Genomic DNA, 21,626 nt, shown 5'->3' with positions numbered 1-21,626 from the left:
TAGAGCTCCAGTTTTCTTTTTTGCTTTATTTTTTGCAGCTTCCTTCAGATTTAGTTTTCGAAAACACAAACTTTATTAATAATTATAAATTAATTGATACACGGGTCTTAGAATTTTTTTGTTCTATTTGTAATTAGAATTCAACTTATCTTTAAAAAAAAGTCATTTTGATATCCTTTTGTATATTCTACCATTTGATTGGTATTAATTTTGTATCACATGCCATATTAATTTGTAGTGCACAGCTCTGCGCAGTAACATTTCTATAAATGCTCCTATCGCACGTTTTTAATAGCTCCGCCTTCTGCCTGCCTTTATGATTCATGATGGAAGAATCAGATTAATTGAATAAAAGTTTATAAAACAAATACTTGAATGTTGAATGCATGTTGAATTTTTATTTTTTTTAGTGAGAAGGGACAGGGGGATGGGATATTTTCAATCTTTCAACTCATCCCCCGCATTCAACTTATAAATATTTGTGTAGGCCTACACAATAATAAATCAATTTACCATGTAAATTGAAATTTTCTTTTTTGTAAAAAGCCTTGGTAATTTTATATTTGTCTATTTGCCCATAAGTCATTTCCTCTGGTTTTGCCCACGTTTTTTCCCCATCTGTATTTTCCTCCCACCTATATAAGAAACATTCGTACACTGGCACGAACCACCACCATCACAACCACCTACCACCATCCACTACTACCAGTCGGAAAACTACTAAAAATCAAGTACTTGCAAACCCGCCAGCCAGAACACCGTACACGCTCTTATTCTATGAATATATATATATATATATATAAATATACCATGTGACTCTTTTTATCCAATAGTTTGAATCAAATATGCGTTATCGTTTATCTGATGATAGAATAATTAAATAATGTACAAGAATCACTTCTTATTGGCTGGTCTGTTTCTCTATAAAGTATACATTACATTACAGAATATTGTCATCCTAGTAAAATTGTTCAGGTTGTAGTACTAGTATACTTCTTCTGAAGGTTCTTCATGTCTCTTATTCATCTTTAAAATTTCTAAGGTTGGTCAACATTTTTTTTAATGAGTATGTTTGACTAAGAAAAATTATTTAAATTGTTCAGCTAAATATTGTTCAGTTTTATTCATAATCCACTTAACTATTAAAGTTGTTAATTTTTAAAATGAATTGGGAGAACCCTCTTTCTTTTTCCATCTTTTTAATTTTGTGGTAGAGGTTACGCAATTTGGTTCATATCCAACACCTAAAATGAACATTCCATCTCTTGATAATGGATGTCTTTAGCCAGAATTGACTAAAAGCATTTTAACTTACTCGTAAATCAATTCATACCTTGTATCTATCTACAGTATCTATTGATGGATATCTTAATAGCCAGAATTGACTAAATAAGAACATTTTATTCTACTCATAAATCGAGCCTTCCTTATTATTACCTCACTATCCACTGTGGTTGAGGCTTATGAGAAAATTAAGGCTCAAAGTTCTGGAAATTGCTTTATTTTATTTATTTATTTGAACCATATTTAATGAGGGTGATCCATCCAGCAATTGCTGATCATTTGGGACCCTCAGAGAATTAGAGATAGAAGTTTTAATGGTCTACCGTCCAATGTAATGTATTAAGGCCTGCACAGCTCTGCGGTTCCCCTTTTTATATGTAAAATTTTAAAATAGCGAAAGAAAGTTTTGAGATCTTTTGATGCAACAGTTACTACTCTGGTGAGTATGGCCCTGATAACATTTTCATTTGTCCCACCTCTTTCTGAACAGTCATTTTCACAAACTTCAAATCTGGATTGTTTTTTAAAGTGTACAAAATCCATAAAAAAACTCAAATATTTGATATTTATATTTTTTAAAAAGGCCTCACCCAATTAATTAATGAAAAGGGCAGTTCAAATCTATTGGTTTTGTCTGCACCTGCAATACATGCCGTGCAGGGTGCCGTGTAGGGTGCCATGCAAGACGCCGTGCAGGGTGCCGTGTAGAGCGCCGTGCAGGGTGCCGTGTAGGGCGCCGTGCGATTGAAGTTTTTTGAGAAGGTGTCTTGGTGATACGCATAAGGATGAGAAGCTTCTTTTTGTTTTATCTTGGCCTAATTAGTTTCTTGACCAAATATATTGAACATTTTAATTAAGATTGATATTTGAACAGTTGATGAGTTTCAATGTTTATGCATCTGTTTTTCATGAACCTAGTTAAATCATGGAGAAATTACTTATATGGTTTAATCTAGTATTCATGTTCTTTAGGTATATAATGTTAAAAGCCAGATGTTTAATTCATTATTTAGTGTTGTTGGCAATGTATGTTAATGGTCTATTATTGTTATTTAATCTCAACATTTAGTACCCTGGCCCAATTAATTTAAATAGATTAGAGTGTGTTACGTACTTGGCTGATGATTAGTCTTTTCTGAAAGTTATTTGATATAGCATAATCTTTTAGACTTTGCCACAGTTAAAGGGCAACTTTACCGAGAACCATATTTTAACAACGTATTAGGATGTACATACGATTTCAGAACAATCGCGAGATTTACGATATCAGCGTGCACGATAGACGTACAGCCGTCGCCTTAAATTGCAAAGCCCGAACATTTCTAGTAAACACACTTTTCAAATAAATCGTAAATAAATATTTCTTGATTTCTTGATAATGAAGTGTTTCTTCAAAATACCAGACTAAACATTTTGGCAAATTTACAGGTCAAATTAGCAATTGAAATGACGGTACCTATCTCTTGTATGTTAACAACAGTGAAAACTCATGAGGCAGATTTTGCCATACACTTGTGATGTCACAGCAATTTACGGTGGCGGCTCTACGGCGAGCGCGCACGGCAATATAGTAAATCTTGCGATTGTCCTGAAATCATATGTACATTCCTAATATACGTTGTTAAAATATGGTTCAAGGTGAAGTTGTCCCTTAACTCTAAAGAAAATTGTGATATGCTTTCCAATTACAGACAAAAACAAAACCATAATTATAAAAAAGTAAATACATAGAAAGATACATAGAAAATATGTTAATTTATAAAATGTTAGTAAATATATAAAAGCCTATTTTTTATAGTGTTGAAGATTATTTGACTTTGACTCTTCCTCAAGACGCAAGACGACACTATAATTCATTAATATAAAAATTTATTTAATAAAGTCAATTTATTTAGCAGCGAACTATTACTGATTATAAAGATACAGTTACGATTGCTCTTCATTATTAATAATAAAGTTAATATAATATTAATAATACAAATTATAATCAACAAAAAGATAATAAAGAAATAATATTAACTTTCACTATGAAATCATGTCATTAAATATGTTTAGAGGATCCTCTAGTCAAGGCCATTTTTAAGTCATTAGGGACTTATTATTGATGATGATTGATGATTTGTGTTGATGTTACGGACGTGTACGTACTGTACACCAACAACAATATTGTGAAATGAGGCCACATGAATGGAAATACCATATTTTTCCAATTAATCATTATTATTGTTTCTCTGTCACCTACGTCACAGAGAAAAAAAAACATTATATGTCACATCCCCTTATTTATGTTTATGTTCTTCTTAAACTTTGGCATGGAACTCGCTAACCATCTCAACAGTCCAGATGACACCCGACAACACGTAGGCCGTTAATATAAAAATTTAATTAGAAACTTTTAAAATTTAATTACAGAGCAGAAAAATGGTATACCTAAATTATAGAGATATGTCGGTATATAATACAAATAATGAATGTTTATGCGTGAAATGGTACAAATAATGAATGTTTATGAGTGAAATGGTACAAATAATTCATCAAATAATTCATATACCGTATTTTTTTGGCAGCAGAAACTGCCCTCATAAAAAAAATACCATATTTTGTATACTGTATTTTCCCCACAAAATTTGTGGATAAAATGTCCGGCCAACTAAAAGGTAATAAAAGGGACAACCACATTTATAAAGAAATAAAGCAGGAGTACGGAATAGACTCCAAAGCAAGTAAACTCAAAATTGAAGAGCCTGCGAAAGCAGTACAACATTGCAAAAGACAATAACTCGGGGAGGGAATGAATTACCCATTACGATGTTTTGGCCCGGATATTGGGAGATCTGGCCATAGCTGTGCTCTCACAGCATCTCTATCACTAGGGCTAGGCTGTTGAAAGTGAGGCGTAAAACTTTACTTTAATTATCGACCTAAAAAATTAATGGCAATTTGGGCAAAAAGGATGAATTTTAACACGACCACCCAAGAAGTATTGTTAGCAGAAACGGGGTACTAAAAAATACGGTATAAAAAATACCGTATGTTATACCGTATTTTGAGCAGTTGCAGCAGAAACAGGCCCTATGACATCATTACATAAAATGACATGTACAGTATGTATTCCAGAAATGTAATCACTGATATTTAGCATACTGTATCAAATAACATTTCTTTTTGTAGCTATGTACAATAAACATGATTTTAATTTGTTATCCTTAAAATAAAAGATTATACTGAAAGCCTACACCTAATGCACAAATATGAAAGGATAGATATACGTATTCTGTCATTATAAATAGTTTAGAAGATTCATTCTCCTTCATTTAATTAAGCTAAAAGGAAAATATGAATTGAAATTACTTTTTATTCTGTAATGCAGTTATTGAAAATTAATGCCAAAATAAATGGTTTTTATTTATTTTCTTGTTGTAATTGAGCTTTTTGTTATTATTCTCATAACACTTATGAGACTAAAGCTTTGCCTACACTATCAAACTAATTTGACAAAAAAAGTGTGATGTGCCCAAATATGGTAGTGATATGACATCATCATGTCCATATATGAGCACATCACATTTTTTGTCACTTAAAATTTTTCACCGAATGATATTATTTGTACCATTCCACAAATATAAAACATTCATTATTTGTTTTATATAATAATATATATTCATCTTAATAATATTAAGCCATAAGATCAAGAAATTAGAGAGTTGCATGCTTTTCACCGAAGTTTATTAAATATTTGTTTTATCATCTATCGTACCATAAGTCGCCAGACATCAATTTAGTCCAAACCATAAAATTCATCACTCTCATCTTTAATAATCTCTGTTTCTTAATGTCCTCCTCTAAGTTGTTTGTGTATCTTTCTTCAACATATCTCGTAGATTTAATTATTGGAAAAATATATAAAGTACTACTTGGTATAAATACATGTTGTTAATATTTAACCAAGTGTAATCAATATGTCTTGTTGGAGTGATAAAAATGGACCGCACAAATACGGTTTGACTTTCGAGGAAAACTTCAACAAAAGATTAATGACATAAACTTTATTACCAAATGCTTATTGCTACATTATTAAGATCCTTCTAATATAATGCTACTAGATATTAATTACCAGCGATCTTTGATTAGGAATAAACAATCTTGTAATAATATATTAAGGAAGCACTGATAATTGTTGCATTACCTGGAAACCTTGAATTTGAGTCTTATTATCACTATTGCAGATGAGCGATGGTACCATGATCTTCCCGACCAAAAAAAAATGAAAAAAATGGGGGAAAAATATCTTTATTTGTATTCTTCTTATTTATATATTTCTGTAGAGATTTTGTTGTGATGGAACATCATCATGTCCATATATGGGCACATCACATTTTTTTGTCACATAAAGTTTGATAGTGTAGACAGAGCTTTAATATGAATTTGGTTAGTGCGACGAGAAAAGGAAAAAACCACCAAATCATGCGACAAACAATTTAAACATTTTAAAAAGTGATGTGAAATTTCAGCCCATTGAGAGATTAAAAACATTTGAGGATAATTGAATGATTTTGTTGATTGACATATAGCAGATTCAGTTTATTATTTTTGTTTGTTTTTTTCTTTATGCTTTGATAGCGATCAAGACAAGTTGTTAAAAATGACAATAGGGATTTTTCGCAGAAGTTATGTTTTTAATTAAGCTAAACAATATGCATGATTAAACATGCCTAGCTAGGCCTAGTCTGTAGACCCAAGGTATTCCATGATTTATTTTAATACCAGCGGTGTATGTTGCATGCGCGACACATGCGTTTTGTCATACACTCCCGTTAAAGTGCAAAAAGTACATAACTCAACTGTTTGCTGAACTACGTTGTTATGAAATGAGTAGAATATTGACGTCATTTGATAAAGTTAACGTTTACGTGTTTCTGCGAAAACTCCCATATAATTCAGAATATGAATGTATAATGACATCAACACCATATTGATCTTTGTTACACATATTGAGCATCACAGTCATCATCACAACAGCATTATGTTTTTTCCACCAATTATTGTGACAAAAACCCTGAATAATTCATGAATATTTCTAAATGACATAAATTAATACATTAGAGTGCACGATGATTGATGATGTCCATACCACGATTCAAAGTGTCTTTTTTTGGTAAATAATAATCTTTAGATAAATTTGTATTTTTTTAAAGACTTAATTTATACAGTACTTGTAAATTTATATTAAATCATGTGTATCAATTATCTTTATTTTTTATGCCTTTTTTGTATTTTTTTTATTCAACTTTGTTTAATGAGGGGTCCTCAACTCTTACAATTGAGAAAGATACAAACATGAAAACGAGAAAGATTAACAAAAAAGAAATACATAAAATAATGTATATTATATACATATGCCATCAATCATGTTCCATGACAGAGGTTTTTCTGAGTGTCAGTGATAGACTCAGTTTCATATTTACACAGAGACAGATTCAAAGAGGGCCCAGCCGGCCTCCCCCCCCCCCCCCACCTAAATTTTTGCAATTTGTAATGCAAAAGATATGACACTAATATCAGTTTGGGACCTAAAATTTGCCATTTTAGGCCCAGGGCCCTCCCTATTTCAAGATGCTGGATCCGCCACTGCATGTTACATGATGCTTTTTTGTTGTCATATGTTGCCATCGACATCGGTATTGTCATACTTATATTATATCATTCTGATCTTCTTGGCAATATTGTGATGTAGATTTTCCTGGATAGATAAGTATGTATTTTTTCTTTTTGAATTAGTGGTAAAATGTTTTCTTTTTCTTCTCCACAGATTAAAATTAATAAACATGAACATAATCTATATACTTGCAAGCTTATTCATTCAGGCGTACCATAGTAATGCTCGTGCAGGTAAACTTAACTCACATTTTTTTAAACAATACTTTTTCTTCCTTTAATCGTCTTTCACACTGTAAAATTGCATCTCAATGATACATTTTATGACACTCACACAGCTATGAGCTCTTCATATGCGCATGGTCATGTGATGCATTAAAATGATGTGCTATGCCAGACCACAGAAGGTGTGAATAACCCTTTAAAGGAAGTAAATTTTATTTTAAAAAAACAGGAAATCAGTTATCTAAAAGATTAAAACATTGATCGCACTGGATTTAATTTGGTAAAATTAACAGGGTTGCTGGCTGAATTGGCCAAGTAAAGTTTAATATTCAATAAAATTACCAGCCTGCCTACAACCTTACCATGGTCTTGGTAAAACTAACGATACAGGCTAAAAAGTCCAATCTGAAATTGTGACTTGGGTAAAAACCAAGAGTTGACCTATGCCCTTCAATCATAGTCGCAGTTAAAATTTTGGTAAAAACCATGGAAAAACTGTCTACGTGAAATTTATCAAATACCGAACAATGGTCAGATCACCTTAACTGTAACCAAATTTACCATTACTACAGAAAAAAAACAATGTAAAGAATTGATTTGATTGGATCAAAGTTTTTGTAAAACAGGTATATGTTAACCTTTGTTTTGAAACAATGTAATACTGTACCTGTCATCAGGAAAGAATGTAAAAACAAGAAATAATAGTAAAAGGAAATCATTTTAGTTTAAAGAAAATTTTAGATCTATAAGATGCAAAATCAATTGAAGGTCCAGTGAACCCAGAAATAAAAGGTGTGTTGGGTTGTCATAACAGGAACCAATATCACACAATCGCATTTAAAAAGGAAATTATTTTGTTTGAAACTGGATAAGATGGCAGATAAGACTCATAAAATGAACCAAGAAATAATTGCCAGGTTTTTAACAAACTTTACACCCATAATTGATTCTCCTTAAATGAATATTCGTGAAAGACATTTTTGTTCATGAAAAAAACTTGAATATTGTAATTTTCTTTGTTGTAGATGCCATGAGGAAGAATTAATAAAATATTTATAAATGGCCTTTTATAGCTTTTTTGTTTTTAAAAATTAAATTTTTAATTAGAATAATATACCTCTTTTTAATTTGCACTTTCAACATTAATTAATTCTGTTTTTTATTTACATTTTCTGTTCAGCGCTTAGAGACACCCTGCATTTTGCGCTATATAAATTAAACCTTATTATTATTGTTACATCTGTACAGCACAATTTTACCTCTATAAATTGATTCTTAGAAAAAAAATAATAGAATAATAAAGGAAAAAAAAAGTAGTAATAATAAAAAAAAAACCCGATACCAGGGAGACGTCATGTTAAAAAATGCATATTTTTGTATAATTTATTTTACTTATACAGAGATGTATAATTATATTGATATCAATCTGGAGCTTGTTAGTCTAACGGACCACAGTCTGCGTGATAATGCCTAACCTGGATAGCTTGATGCGATTGGCTGATATATTATAAATACAATTTATATATAAACATAACTAGTAACAATAAATTTTATTTTTTAGTGACCACATCACCGATGTACCCTACCCTACCTGCTGGATCAGATTTAAATATTACTTGTACGTTAGATAATTCAACCACGTATACCTCAAGAGATATCATATGGACGACTAGTTTCGATAAAGATACTGATAGAATAGACCCATCGCAGATAGATATCATATCAGACTCAGTGGCTATGCTAAGGTTACAGAAATTAGCGATGACAAACGATAAAGATCAATACCATTGTTACTTACCTAATTCGTTATGGCATGCAACAAGTCTACATATAGGAAGTAAGATTTATTTTTTGATTTTAAAATCATAATAAATATTTTGTATTTTTGTCCTCTCCTGATTCCAAAATGTCTTGTTACAATAACAAGTTTTTTTTACTGTATGTTAATATTTGTTTGATTTAAAATCAAGACATTTTTATTCCACCAAAGTACAAAAGGTTCATAAATGTTTCTAACCTTAGTACCAAATTGTATTTTGCAATTTTTATTTAGATTTCTAGCTGGATCAGCTTTAATATTTAAACCTTCTAAACATCTTAGTTCTTGTCACATGCCTCACTAGATTTGTTGACATCATTATTTTTGTGAAGTGAATTATTTTTTTAAACTGCAAAATGCATGGCCTATATTTATTGTCTATTTATCCTATAGATATATTGTCCCCCTAAAAAATAATTTTGTTTACATTTTTTTGAATATGCCATTTTAATATTCACTTTGAAAAAACTGGATAAAAAAAAGTTATCTAAAAAAAATGTTAATTGTCCAATTTCTTAATAGCTCAAAATCCTGTAGCACTCCGTTTAAAATAGGGACCCAATTAATGATACCAAAAGCAAATGACACTAATGTCATCTGGGACGCCAACTGATATATTTAATTTTGCATTTCTTACAAAATAATATTCTTTATATACAGCGACACCAACTAAACCAACACTCAACTGTTTTTCAACAAACATAATTGATTATTGGTGTGAGTGGTCAAAAACCGAGAACACAAATTTAAAAGATGCGTATAAATTTGAATATGAATACCAAAAGTAAGTACCAACTGTTTAATTTTGTTTATTACAATATTATTAATTTACATGCCAGCCAAATTAAGAGTGTATTGGAAATTGTATGTGTTCAAACTATTAACATAGATTTATTTTATAACTAGACTAGATAATTATTAATAAACATTTGATTATATAGCAACAAGCATGTCATTTTTATATTAATAAAATACTGTAATAAACAGAAAGGTGGTACGATAAGCTATATTAGCATCTTATCAATTATAATAGTAACATGTACATTTTCTGTATTGTTTTTTTCTCAAGGTCTTGGAGAACCTGCCCTGAAAAAGTTGGTGAATTTAGGTGTAACATTAATTCAAACAATCCAGGAATTCCCCATCGTATCAGGGTAACCGTTACCAATAAGCTTGGTGAAGCCTCAACCCAAATTAAGTTTGACTCTTACAAAGGTAAATGAGATTATTACTTGCATATAATAAACTATCAGCAGATCACAAATGAATGAATATTTAAAAATAACGTTAGTCAGCGGCCAAGCGGTTCAGACAGTGGAACTGTAATACCTACCATAACATCGGCAAGGATTCGAGGCTCACTTGCTCCATGGTTCTGGTGGTAGAACGAGTTTTCTCGGATAAGGACTATAAACCGTCCAGTGTACGCATCTGGCTTATGTGTACTTTAATTAACCTACTACATCTTTTGAGACAAGTAGGGGTTACCCCGGTGTACTAAATACACAGCCACTGTCCCACACACTTATCAAAAGTCATCATGAGGGTCCCTTGATTGTCAGCATACGCTGTTTAGGGTCACCGTATATAAGGTTAAATAAAATAAAAATAAATGTAATCAATCTTCCGTTCACACATTATTTTTATAACATAATTTATTAAATATATTATTATTATTATTTGCTTTAGCTTCCATCCCTCGTATGCCAAGTATTAAGAAGGTAGATACGTTAACTAATACGTCAATGAGAATTACTGTTCAACTACAGCCAGATGCTGGTCACTATAAGAACAGCTTACGTTACCAAATTCGCTACTGCAAGAGTGATGACTGTGAAAACTGGAAAGAGGTAAGAATTTATTTATCCTTTGATGAATCCTGTAAATCAGATAAAGATCAATCCTCAAATATTTAAGTCAAATCTTAAAACTATTTTCTTTGTATTTTTCGTTTTCAAAACCTAAATTCATGATATTCACAACATTTCTGTTTATTTTCTCTCTCATAATTGCTTTTTCAGGATTCAGATGATGATAATCGTTATAATAAGCCCATCACTATTATTAAACTTCAGCCCAACACTCGGTACAAACTACAAGCGCGTTCAAAATATAACCATAATGATTGGAGTGATTGGGGACCAACGTATTCAGCTAAAACACTGGATGGTGGTAAGTTAATGTACATGATATATATATGTATCTATATAATATCTATATAATAATATAATGATTTGACCTTGTCACTTTGACGAGTTAGTTATGCCATTATGACCTGCAGAAATGTTTTGATTTATATTATGAAATCTATTTTAAAATAATTAGTTTATTCAGCACTGTATACATAGCAGAAACAGGCCCTTAGACTACTGAGATTTGTGCTTATAGTTGAATATATAGCAAGCCCAAACGTACCTGCAACCTATTTGTAATTTGTGTAAGGATATTTAGTAGAAAGAGTTAGTGCTCAACTATCCTATTGGTGCTCATTTGCATAATGTCTCAATTAAATCAGAAATTTAATTTTTACTATATTTGTTTACTAAACTAATAAATATCTTCCTTATTCAACTAGAACCTGAAGGTCATGTTCATTTTAGTGTAACTGAAAAAAATTATACTTTGACAAGAAACATCCTGGTGCAATGGACGGTAAATATTATACAGATATTGACTGCTTAGAGGTTAAATATACTATACTAATACACTTTTTACATCTACATACATTGTTACAGCTTGTAATGGTGATCTAATGATTTATTACACGTTTTTCATGCACACATACGCGAACCCTGAGAAATTTCGGAAGTAAGCATAATTGCACGCTATTTGGTTACTATGATTGGTCAGTTTAATACCAGGGCAATACATGCATGCGCAGTAAAAACTTGGGATATCTCGGAATAAAAAACAGGCCTCTCATCGATGTGTTTTTCTCCCGAGTGATTTTCCACAAAATTGTTTTCACACTATGCAAACTTGGTTGTTACAAGTTGTTAAATTTTGTAGGTGTGAAAAGAGTATAATTTCAGTGTGTTTGTGGTGTCACTGGTATTCAGATTATGATAATTTTAACAATAAATTTCAATTATGAACAATTTTGTTTTGTGTTTAGACATTTTCAGAAGATGAACTGAATGGTGAACTTAAAGGTTACCAAGTAACTCTCTGGCAGAATGATTCTGAAACAATTAGAGAACAACATAATGTTTCTGCAAGTTCTGTTAATAAGACCATAAAGAGTAAGTAAATGCTGAACACTTCATAGTAACAAGGAAAAAAAACACCTTGCACTACACTAATTTCTTTACTCTTCGATAACGATAACAATTTAATTCAATTCAACAAACATTTATTTCATCAAATGCCATAATTTACATAACTAGATGGTACGCTCGCTTCGCTCGCGTACCATCTAGGTCGTGCCCACAGATGGTTCTCGAATACATAGTAATTTCAGAGTTAAAAACTGGCGATTTCAAATGTACGTACCGCAGGACTTTAAAACATTGTCGTTTACAGAAACAAATAAATAGACACAATGATTTATGTAGTCAACCAAAATTAGCACCCTGGGAATTACTTCCGAAAAGAAACTTTTGATTTGGACTTAAACAAACCAAATTTGTGTTTTATATCTAACATTAGGGTCGAGGGTTGGAGATGAGGATAGGTACAAAGAGGAACAATTTTTTAATATATATATTAAATTATTCTTTATATTTCTTTATTATCAACTCAGTACCGAAATATTTTTTTATAGGCCTATAAATAATATACCACTAAATAGAGTAAAACATTTCCGATTTAATACTTTGTTAAAACTGTCACTGTCATAGTCGATTGAAATAGTAAAGTACATGTAACGATACACCACTACGACGTTTATATTTTTTGTAATTATTAATTAATTAACAAACGTTGAGAAGCAGCTGTCAGTAATAAAGTATTATATTATTATGTGTTTATAATCTAAAAGTAGGGGCTACCCACACTCACAGTAATAAAGTTTATTAGTATATTTGTTTATATTATATCTAACAGTACCAACACTCACAATAAGAAATTTGCGATTCAAATGGCGATCAAAAGTGGTTAATACCTATTTACAGTATAGCTTTACAATACTATTTATGTTTATTCTCCAAGGGCCCATAAATTTACCTACTTGTGTTAAACCATAGAGGTATGCAACCATGGTTTAACCAAATAATTTGGAATGTTCAAGTCATTGCAAATCAATACATTTGTATAAACGTATATTAGGTCTATCAAAATAGTATTTTTTAAAGAAAATCGGCTTCAACATTATGATGCTATACTTGAGCTGTTCAACCGGTTTTCAGCCATTAAAAACAATTATCGTAGGAGGAGATAGGAAAATGCGAAGCATCCTCGTATTATTGTATGCGGGTATTTTTCAAGATGGACATGCATTAGACAGTGTATACCACAATCAGAAAACACCCCTATTTGGGGCAAATCGTTGAACCTAATTATCAACCTCAAACCTCAATTTAATTAGTAAACAGGGTTACATCAGGTGGTTAAAATCAGTATCGAAAGTATGAACCAACTTTATATACCATCGAGTAAACATTCTAGAAATAACGCGCGATTTACCGAATTTTGCCCTTACATAAATTTATATATAGATAAAACCAGTTCACAGGGTAACCCCCTACTCGTCTTGAATGATGAACTGGGTTCTGGGGCACACAGGGTGCAATGGACCTACAGTTTATAGTCCTTATCATAGAAGACTAGGAGCTCAAATCCATGCCAATATTATTGGCTCTAGGGTACTGTAAACGACACTGATCCTGCCTTAACTACTCAACCATTTGACTCTCTCACTCCATAATCTATTAATCATAATTAGTCTTAATTGTCATTGCCAATAATTGCCAAACATGTTTAACCCTTTATTTTGTTTTCCTACAGAAATTTCAATGTTTGAACAGTTTTACGTTAGTGTTGTTGCATTTAATTCTTATGGAAAAACAAAAGTTATTAAAAAGCAGATAACTAATCATTCGAGTGGTAAGTATATACTGTATGTAATTTGATGACTTGGCCAGATTTTTGGCAGGAGTTAGTACCTCATGATTAAATAGTCCAAAAGTATTTAGTGTTGATGACAATAAGATGGTAGTGATTTTTTTGGGAGCACAGATTTAGCATACTGTTGATATAAAATTGACATTTCAAAATCTGTTTGTGTGGTGCGTGGGGGTGGGGGAAGGGCCCCAAAAATTGTGTATTTATTAAGTGCTGAAGTGAACCTACTATATGTCCAATCTTTTGAATTGTTATTGGATCCATCTATGGATGATACAGCTTTGTATTTACTGTAAGTTCTACTATTCCATCTTTTGCTCTAAAATTGATTTTTTTTTTCATATTGGTTGCATAAATCTGTTATTAATAATGACTGTTATTTCTGTAAACTTTTGTAGAACCAGGAAAACCACGCAAGCTTGAAGCCACGGCCGTGTCCACAAGTGAAGTACATGTCAGTTGGAAGTTCCCGCGTAAACCTGGAAGTTTGAATCTTAATACTTACGTACTGGAATGGAGAAAAATTGATAGCAAAGTGTCGTAAGCACAGTTCATTTATTTGTTTTTATAACATAATGACTGCATAGAGCATTAAGTAACAACATGGAAGTAAATCTGATTAGATACTACTATAATATGCAAATTACACAAACATGTTATAATATCTAAATGTTTATATTGCAATGGTCTGTCATATGTTATCTCAGATATTATTTATGGTATACGCAGGCAGTGTGTCTAACATAAACAACTGATATTTAAAATAAACAAATTAGGCTGCTATAATGAAGATTTTTACAGAATAATTTCATAATAAAAGTATGAACAGTAATAATAATTAGTGAAAATGATGAAGCTAACTACAGTACTTCCACAGCCTGTCACTTCAAATCTTTGTAAAGTCGCCGTACAGATAGACTTCTTCATCGGTACTTTCTAAGAATGTGTGGCTAAGAACGTTAGTTGATCATACCCAGTACCTCATGACTGAAATTAAATACATTTTTTTTTATAGTCCTGAAAATGTAACAATTGATTCTAATTCTACGGAAAAGATATCGTACAATGTAAAAGATCTTGAAGCCTGCACCATTTACGAGTTCAAAGTGAAAGCAAGAAATGAACATGGCGATGGGGAATTTTCTATATTAAATGAATCGACAAAGCAATCTGGTATACTATTTTTTTTTCAATTCAACAACTTAAGTGAATTAACCATTTTATTTTTTCTTTTGTAAAAAACTGTCTGTCTGGCAAATTGTAGAAAAGTAAAATATAAATGGGTAGTCTTCCCCAAAGTACACCTGAACTCTGACCTTTTGCTTGATATTATACAGGCGCCCTATAATTCAGACCCATCACTATTTACATGTTTCCTGCTTGCATGTACAGTCGGCCGGTATAAAATTGTTGACTAATAATAGGAATAGGCAGCAGTAGCAGTTGAGCATAATAAGTCCTTATTTACTAGGCTTACAGTAGGTAGTGTGCTGTTTTGACTACAACAATCCTGATGTGTGTATTGCGACTAGGATTTGGACCCAGGATTTGTAAGCAAGAAATTTAACCACCAGCCTATAGTGCCACTGTAATTATTTTGTTTTAAAATTATGTCATTATTGTGGTTATAGTTCCAGGTGATGTAACTTCAATATCAGTACAACCAGAAAAGATGAATTCAACTTTACTAAGTATTTCATGGACTCCACCAAAGAAACCAGAATGTGTAATGGACTATAACATTCACTACCAAGAATGTAAGTATTTTACATACCATTATTATGGTAATCAAATATTTAAAAATGAGCCTGGAAATGATGGAATAGTTGTGCAAATAAATGAACATTTTTTTCTGAATTCAATGAATATATTGATAATTTGATTATGAAACGCCTTCTGTTCTAAACTAATCTGCTTCCAAAATTAAATTTATTAATCATAATGTCGATTCAAATGTATTTTTTACCTACATAGTTGTAGATTGATGGTAACTGTATGCTAGTTGGAAATAATAATAAACTGAAAAATGAAGAAAATAAAAATAAATTGTTCACATTTTGTAAGAATTATTCTATGTTTTGTTTTGTATTTTGATGTTAGATCCAAATGGTGATGTTAATTTTCTATCTCTGAATTCCAAACAACAAAGTTATAACCTTGCAAACCTCAAACCCTTCTCTGAATACAAGGTGTGGATGACAGTAAGTAACAACGAAGGAGAGGGGCCTAGCAGTGTTCATGTTACCAAGAAAACAAGCCAGGGAAGTAAGTTAATTTTACCGTAATCAAATTTATTAATTTTCACATTAAAAAAGTATTATTGATAGCACTATCCTGACTTCATGGTACACCTGTGTTTATGCAAATCAGTGTTAAATACTATGCTTGGATTTAAGAATATAATTCAAATTGAGGACAAATTAATTATTTGTAAAATTTAAGAAATGTTTCCCTATAGTAAGTATAGCACATAAATAAAATCCCTTGTGGTTATGTGTGTAGTCAGAATTAATCGATAATAAATAGTTTATGAATATTAAAAACAATATATACCAGATGAGGCAGGCCTTACAGATGAAAGTTCAATTTTCTTTGACATAATATTTAAATTTAAAGGTTTTTCTTATTTGTTTTTATTTTCAGCTCCTAGTGTTCCGAAGAATATCAAACAGAACTCAACTAACAACAGTTTTACAATTGTTTGGGATGCACCATCTGAAAAAAATGGATTAATTCACTATCTTGTTAAATTGAACCAAACATTGGAGGTTAAGAATACCACAGACACAAACATTGTTTTTCAAAACCTCTTTGGATACACAGTGTATGAGGTGAGCGTGTCTGCATGCAGCGAGAGTTTGGTTAAACCGTGTGGCGAAGAAGCAAAAGTTTATATCACAACATTGATAGGAGGTAAATATTTATATCAATTTATTCAGCTGATTTTGGCATTGTATTTATATTTGTCTAGCATCATAAGAAAATTCTGTGATAGAGCATCTATGACAGAACATGTGACAGCTGTTTCATAACCTATAACCTAACCTTCCACGATACAGAAATCACATGTGATAAATGTGAGGTGATATTATTATCAAACTTGCCTATGATACTGTTGGTTGATGGGCTTTTGATGTAAAGTGTCACAAATATCTGATTTGTTTATTATGTAACATTTTGAGTGTTTTTATATGTTTTCAGTTCCAGGACAACCTCAAGATGTAAAGTTTTTGAAAGACACAAATGAGTTACATTGGAGCGAACCAACGCATCCAAATGGACCTAAAATTGACCATTATGTAGTCGCATATGGAAAAGAGAATGATGAAGAGGAGGAACGTAGAACTATGTCTAGGTCATTAGATGTGGATGTTAAATGTAATACAAAAAATCTCCAGTATACATTCAGTGTTAAGGCAGTTAATAAGGATGAAAATGGAGACGAGATCAGGGGACCTGCAAAAATTTGTTATGAAAGTATCCTGTGTACTTCCACTCCACATGCTGAAGCTAGTAGTAGTAATAGTAGTAGCAGTAGTAACAATAGTCCTTGTAAGTATACATTGATTGACACAAGTTTGTAAATGTTTAGCAACCTGTGTCATTCACAGGTTTTTACCAGTCAGTTGTACACAGGCTTGTTTACCTGTGCAATATAAACAGGACAAATGACAACTTAAAACTTTGTTAGTTAGTAGACAAACTATTGACAAAAAATACAGTTTTATTGACTTTTTAATTTAATTGAGTTTTTAAATTGTTATGTTTGCTCGATATTTTCATCCAAATCTTGGGTTAACTGTCATTTACTTTTACTGCTCCATTACTTTGGAACCAATTTCCAATTGTTAAATCTGCGACTTTATCATCAAAAATAATATAAGATTTCCTTATTATTAGTAATTGCACTGATGAAGGACTAGTGTTGCTCGAAAGCTCTGCTAATTCTGGCTGTTTTACTTTATCGTTTTGATTTAGCTTTTTGCTTATTTTATTTTGTATCTCCATTGAGATCCAGCCACTGATACCCACAGCATTGTCATTTTTTCAGTGCTTATTTTATGTGTATCTCTATTGAGATCCAGCCACTGATACCCACAGTTTTTTTCAGCAATTTTGCCTTTGGATTTATTATTATTAAATGTACATTATGTATACAGTATAGTACAAACTAGTCCTGTGTTTTATATATTATATCTTTGGTATATTATGTAATTTAGCAGTTCCATTAGAATGTGCGTATCAAAATATCCGACTGTAAATCAACTCAATTTCAATCTAATTAATCTAGCCTAATTGAAAATACATCATCTGTTTACTATATTTAACAATTCTTTTTTTAGTTCCAGGAATCTCTACAGTCATCCTGATACCAGGTGTCATAATATTGACGTTTGTCCTTGTTGTCTACATCTATAAACATAAATACCACGCTAAATATTTTAAACCATGGCCTGATCCAAAAATCTTACATATTGTAAGTATACTATTTAAACACTTATTTACACTTGGAGTCTATTCTACAGCTCTCATGACTACACTATCAAATTAGTTTGACAAAAAAAGTGTATTGATATGCTAAAATATGGTAGTTATATGCTAAAATATGGTAGTGATATAACATCATGATGTCCATATATGGGCACATGACATTTTGTTGTCACATAAAGTTTGATAGTGTAGACAGAGCCTAAAAACGTCAGTGTACAAATAGTTACAAATGTGCCATATATGGTTTATCTACTCAATACATGCTAAAATGTAAATAATGATGCAACTTTAATAATAATTAGCTTTATTCGTAATCTTCATATATACTGTATAATAAATATTTATTTTAAAAGTAATAATTTTAATTAATGATATACTTGCATAATTAGTATTTTATTATGGTAAAATGGATATGTATATAGAACTTTTAAATTTTGTAAAATTGATAATAATGTTTTATACTTTAAGGTGATTGATCCAAAGTTGTCCCCTCCTCCAAGAGAAAAAGAGATATTTGATGAACTTAAGAAGAGACCAATTAACAAAAGCTCAATCGGAAGCACAACAAGCTCTGATCAAGGATTCCATGATATGTCAAATTCCGTTTTTCAAATAGAAGAGAAAACGCAAGAACAAGATGACAAAGAGCATACTGTCGGTAAATCACATTCCTTTAAAGAACTTGACGACGATGATGCATTTTATCCACAAGAACAGAAAAAGACAGAAAAAGAAATGCTGTGCAAAAGTGGTGCAACTCCTTCAGACAATACGCGACAGGAGTATTTTAACAAGAATTATGAAGGAAACGTTGTGGAAGGTGAGATACCATATCAGCATCTTGTAAAGAGAGGATCAAAAGTGGAGTTGGTTTTTTCCATGCCTGATGATACTTCAAACATTGATCAATATACCAAAATGGTTCCCATTTCACCAACCAGCATGAACTCAACTCGACCATTTGCCAATGAAGATAGCGGGTACGTACCTAGTACAAAGGCAAAGGAAATACATTATTTTAATAGCGATAATAACGTGTTAGGGTATGTGGATAAGTCCAATGCGCTTGTGCAAGACCGCAACAGTGAGCCAATCAGTGGGGATTACATAACAAATGATGGTAGATTTCCGCACACAGTTTCAAATACGTTGGCCGATGACTTCACCGATACAGCCAGTGAAATTGATGATTATTCACAAATGGAGATTTTATCCAAATTTCTTGATAATATTCCTAGCACCATACAAGAATGAAACAATTCTACCAACTAGAGGGTATTTTGCTCCCTAATATGGAGTTGTGTAGTCAAGTGGTGAGGACACTTGACTGTCATACAGAGAGACCCGGGTTCAATTCCTGACAACTCCCAGTCTACTCAGCTGTAAATGAATACCTGATTGAAAATACTAGGGAGGATAAGGTGGCGTGGAAGGGAACTGGCCACCCTACCACATAATGCCGAGGCTTGTCAAATGAGCTCATATTCAGAATTGAATACGGGACCTTTACCTTATTTACCCTCTAATAAATACACTTGCTGACATTTGACCTGTGTTCACCTTCTTTACCTATATTACACTGGATCTACATATTTTAATGCCTCATGGGCGTGATAATTTGAGGAGTGTGATAACGAATTAGGGATGTTTCCACCCAGTCGGCCGGCGCGTATTGTCTGAAAAAATGAATTTTTAAGAATAATTGGGAAATCCCAAGCAACCTCAAACCTGACATGTAATCACTCCCCGAAATAATTGAGCATTTAACTTATCAACAAGCAAAAATGTGTCAGCTAATCTTCAAAATGATTTATGCATGCAATTTACTAATTAGCGAAGATTTCATTCCATTGCAGCAGAACATATATATGTATATTTTGTATATTTTAAAGACAAAAGGTATATATATATGATGGCAAATATACGATTAAAAGATTTGGAACAATGCAAAGGATTAAACAAAGCAGGTATTATATTCAATGTGTGTGTTTAGTCTTAGTGTCAAAAGGATATTTTTTATGTTTAGTTTTGTGTTAGTAATTGAAGAATATCTGCAGCTAGCAAAATGTAAAATTTAAATTTATTTTCTGTTAAGATTTTAGGCATATTACCTTAAAAAAATATTGTTTTTGTAGTTTAAAATGTATATTGTGCATCAACACCATGCTAAGATTAAATACAAATTTATATTCTATTTTACATTGCAATTTTTTTTTATTTCAGTACTAAGTATATAATAATATATTTGTTGAAATTTGATGTGAATGTTTACATAAAGAATATGTACACATACATTTATATGTAGGCCAATATTATGTAGAACACATTCGTATACTGTATTTCATTTTATTGCTATTATTATAATGAACAAGGTAATCTGAAATTACACAAATTAAATATTAAGACAAAATAGATCTTGAAGCATAGATATTGTAAATAACAATGATCTGGGGAAACAAATTAGAATTATAAATAAATTATTTTGTAAATATTTATATTTTTATATGTTCTATGCTTTTTCCCCATAAATTGTCTATATTACATGATTTCGTAATACATTCCATATATGTTAATATTAATTGTTTAAAACGATTGTTCGTAAAGGCGTAAGTTTGACTTGTAGGTAGGTTAAGGTGTTTACGGTATTTTCAGACAAATTCATAGTATAATTTTTGTGACAATAAAATCAGTATTAAAAAGTATTCTCAAAAATTGTTTGCAATTTTTCTTATTGATTTTATTGATGAAAATTTGTTAAAAATAAGACGGAAATTTCGACCCTTTCATTTTTTACTTAATTGGTTACATTTAAAAATAAGTTACTATAAAATACTATATTTGCATGTATGGTGTTATGATTATCTTATGGTGTCTTATAACAAAGTTTTGTCCAAAAATAAAAGCGTCCACATTTGCCCAAATTTTGACAAATTCACTAAACTATAGTACAGGGAAATTTCGACCTTATGAAATAAAAAAGGTCGAAATTTGGTCATTTTTCAAAAAATCACCCAAATTTCGACCTTTTTAAAAGTTAATTATTATGCTCTAATATTGCTATATGTGCACGTATAATGTCATATTATCATCT

The 21,626-nt window shown here is 31.3% G+C and overlaps 1 protein-coding gene across 2 annotated transcripts in view; it reads left to right on the top strand.

Annotated features, from left to right (window-relative positions):
• Positions 1–21,237, top strand: part of LOC144845063 (protein sidekick-1-like) — a 32,437-nt gene extending 11,200 nt beyond the window's left edge. For both annotated transcript variants that reach the window (XM_078702197.1, XM_078702196.1), the window contains exons 2-18: positions 7,094–7,173; positions 8,726–9,001; positions 9,644–9,767; positions 10,053–10,198; positions 10,673–10,833; positions 11,005–11,155; positions 11,559–11,635; positions 12,099–12,225; positions 13,928–14,026; positions 14,443–14,584; positions 15,060–15,217; positions 15,676–15,801; positions 16,145–16,309; positions 16,688–16,957; positions 17,246–17,596; positions 18,388–18,521; positions 19,004–21,237. In XM_078702197.1, the coding sequence (XP_078558323.1) occupies positions 7,110–7,173; positions 8,726–9,001; positions 9,644–9,767; positions 10,053–10,198; positions 10,673–10,833; positions 11,005–11,155; positions 11,559–11,635; positions 12,099–12,225; positions 13,928–14,026; positions 14,443–14,584; positions 15,060–15,217; positions 15,676–15,801; positions 16,145–16,309; positions 16,688–16,957; positions 17,246–17,596; positions 18,388–18,521; positions 19,004–19,789 (3,357 nt within the window). In that variant the 5' untranslated portion in view covers positions 7,094–7,109 and the 3' untranslated portion in view covers positions 19,790–21,237. The remainder of the gene's footprint in view (positions 1–7,093; positions 7,174–8,725; positions 9,002–9,643; positions 9,768–10,052; positions 10,199–10,672; positions 10,834–11,004; positions 11,156–11,558; positions 11,636–12,098; positions 12,226–13,927; positions 14,027–14,442; positions 14,585–15,059; positions 15,218–15,675; positions 15,802–16,144; positions 16,310–16,687; positions 16,958–17,245; positions 17,597–18,387; positions 18,522–19,003) is intronic.
• The last annotated feature ends 389 nt before the right edge of the window (positions 21,238–21,626 follow it).

This window comes from Antedon bifida, chromosome 6, assembly GCF_963402885.1.
Source record: "Antedon bifida chromosome 6, ecAntBifi1.1, whole genome shotgun sequence".
Lineage (NCBI taxonomy): Eukaryota > Metazoa > Echinodermata > Crinoidea > Comatulida > Antedonidae > Antedon > Antedon bifida.
This window is presented reverse-complemented; position numbering and strand designations above follow the sequence as displayed.